This window comes from Aricia agestis, chromosome 17 (assembly GCF_905147365.1).
Source record: "Aricia agestis chromosome 17, ilAriAges1.1, whole genome shotgun sequence".
NCBI classification, from domain to species: domain Eukaryota; kingdom Metazoa; phylum Arthropoda; class Insecta; order Lepidoptera; family Lycaenidae; genus Aricia; species Aricia agestis.
This window is the reverse complement of record NC_056422.1, coordinates 8,511,237-8,513,551: the sequence shown is the minus strand read 5'-3', so window position 1 is coordinate 8,513,551 and position 2,315 is coordinate 8,511,237. Positions and strand designations below refer to the sequence as shown.

Sequence of the window (2,315 nt, the reverse complement as noted above, 5' to 3'; positions counted from 1 at the left end):
CTATTGTGATCATACCATGTCGTCAAGTGTGTACTCTCCTTCCCTCAGTAGCCCTGATAATGAATTCCAGGTATCCGGGAGTACGCGGAGGGTAATACTATTTGTTCCGCCCGTGAATTGTATCTCCCACAATTAATCTTCCTCAAGGCGCCTGTTAACATGTTTTAATATTTTCTTTGTTCCAATTTTTTCTGCTAATTGGACCGCAAAATGTGTTTATCTCTGTTCTGAGGTTTATCTCGTCTCGTCTTCTGGAAGACGTTATTATAACGTTATTTACTTGTGACATAATTTAATATTGTTTATACGTTACAATGTTCTTTTATCTGTTCAAATAATTTAGTGAAATCAGTTTTTTTTTCTTTTAGAAAATAATAAGCCGGTAGAAAACTAAGATTTATTTAGTCGATTACATCATATTGTTTTTCATCATACAGATTATGCCTTGATAGCAGGGTCACCGAGATGCAAGCCGCAGTCGATCTGATGACAGCTGCCAGTGATACAGCTGGCATCGTCGCTTGCCAGAAAACACGCCAGTTTCGCCACATCAGCGCTCTTCGCCAGCTTCCTTAGAGGCATGGCGGCTTCCATTCCCGCGTACATTTTGTCGTTCACGTCCTCGCTGACGCCGTTTCTAGTGAACAGATTAGTATTCACGGGCCCCGGGTTAATGGAATTCACTCTCACCCCCCTGGGAGCCAGGTCCAGCGCGACGCACTTGGTCAGCATATCAATGGCCGCTTTTGTCATGCAGTACGGCATCATCGCCGGGATCGGTTGCTTCGATAGAACACTCGAGATGTTGACGATGTTGCCTTTAGTCTCCAGCAGGTGAGGGATGGCCTTCTGAGTCATTAAGTAGGTGCCTCGAACGTTGGTCGCCAGCATCTGATCGAAGCTCGCAATGTCATCGAGCACGCCAGCTAATATTAGGATGCCAGCGTTGTTGACCAAAACGTCGATTTTTCCATAGTGATCGACAGTGTCTGTGATGATTCTGGTTACGTCGTCTTCGATGGATATATCGGCGATTATAGTCAGTGGTTTCTTGCCAGTAATATCTTCGCACTGTTTGGCGACATTTTCGAGATTTTCCACGTTTCTGCCGACGAGAGCGAGGTCGGCAGCGCGCGTGGCGAACTCCAGCGTGCACGCGGCGCCGATGCCCGAGCTGGCGCCAGTGATCACGACTACTCTGTGCTCGAACTGCATCGTCCACTGTCGTCGGCTAACTGGCTTATTACTGCACACACACGTTTATAGATTATAATTCTCCACAGAGTAATTAAATACAGAGAGTTCGTTATGAATAATAATTAACTTTCAATACTTACTGACCTAAATGAATTTGAAGACTCCGAGGTATATCATGTTCTTCAATTTTTATAAGCAAAACTAAATCTTGATCTCTACAGCGTTAAGAAAAAAAGGTCAAGTACATAAATTAGCAACCTTTAGCTACCTTAGCAACAAATAACCTAACCCCGACCATGATTTTACTTTAATCATAATTTATAGACAATATCAGAGGAAGGGGGACCAAGTGTATATAAATACTACTTTTAAGTGACTTTATAGAAGGACTAACGTGACGAATTTATGCAGGTCCATTTTAAAATAGCCTGGGGCAGGGAACATAAAATTTGAGACACCGTAGACTGAATAATTTAAGCACGGTCACGCGATTGGTGCCATGGCTTTTAGTGAGCAGAAAGGATTTGACACCGGTCATCATGTGATCAAAATACTTTTGTAGATCCTTTTAAACATAATCAAACGAAAAGTAGAGTTCTGACTTCTGCGGAATTGTTTTTATGGTTTATTTGTTTGATTGAGTCAGGTCCATCGGTGTCCATATTTTAATCTTTTATGGGAAACATCTAATCGGCGCCAATTTAGACCAGCGTGGCGACACTGGCCTTGCCTCGTAGGACTCCAACACCTACAAAACATTTAATACCTAATTGGCACTTTAACTACTATCTGTTACTTTAGCATAACCAGTATTTTCAAACATAAATTTAAGGCACCAGTAGGATGACTGCCAACAATTGGGTTACATATTTAGTAAAAGTAGGTGAGTGTAGTATATAGATTTGCAAGTTATACGCTGAGAACAATATTATGATCTGTCCATATCTGCCCATAGCGTTATAAGGATACTTTCTTTATAAATTTCAACCACGCTAAACGTCGTCTATGATTTTAATTTTCAGGTTCAACCACAAAAAACACTCAAAGAAAAAGGAAATCTAGGAAACAATTTCAATTAGAAAAAGAAAAGTCGTTTGTATCCGACCGAAAAACAAAAA

At 41.2% G+C, this 2,315-nt stretch overlaps 1 protein-coding gene across 1 annotated transcript; it reads right to left on the bottom strand.

The window, feature by feature from the left end:
- Positions 1 to 385: 385 nt before the first annotated feature.
- LOC121735558 (3-oxoacyl-[acyl-carrier-protein] reductase FabG-like) lies at positions 386 to 1,225 on the bottom strand. The gene has a single exon (XM_042126408.1). It carries the CDS (start codon positions 1,213 to 1,215, stop codon positions 439 to 441), a length of 777 nt encoding a protein of 258 aa, XP_041982342.1. The 5' UTR covers positions 1,216 to 1,225; the 3' UTR covers positions 386 to 438.
- Positions 1,226 to 2,315: the final 1,090 nt, after the last annotated feature.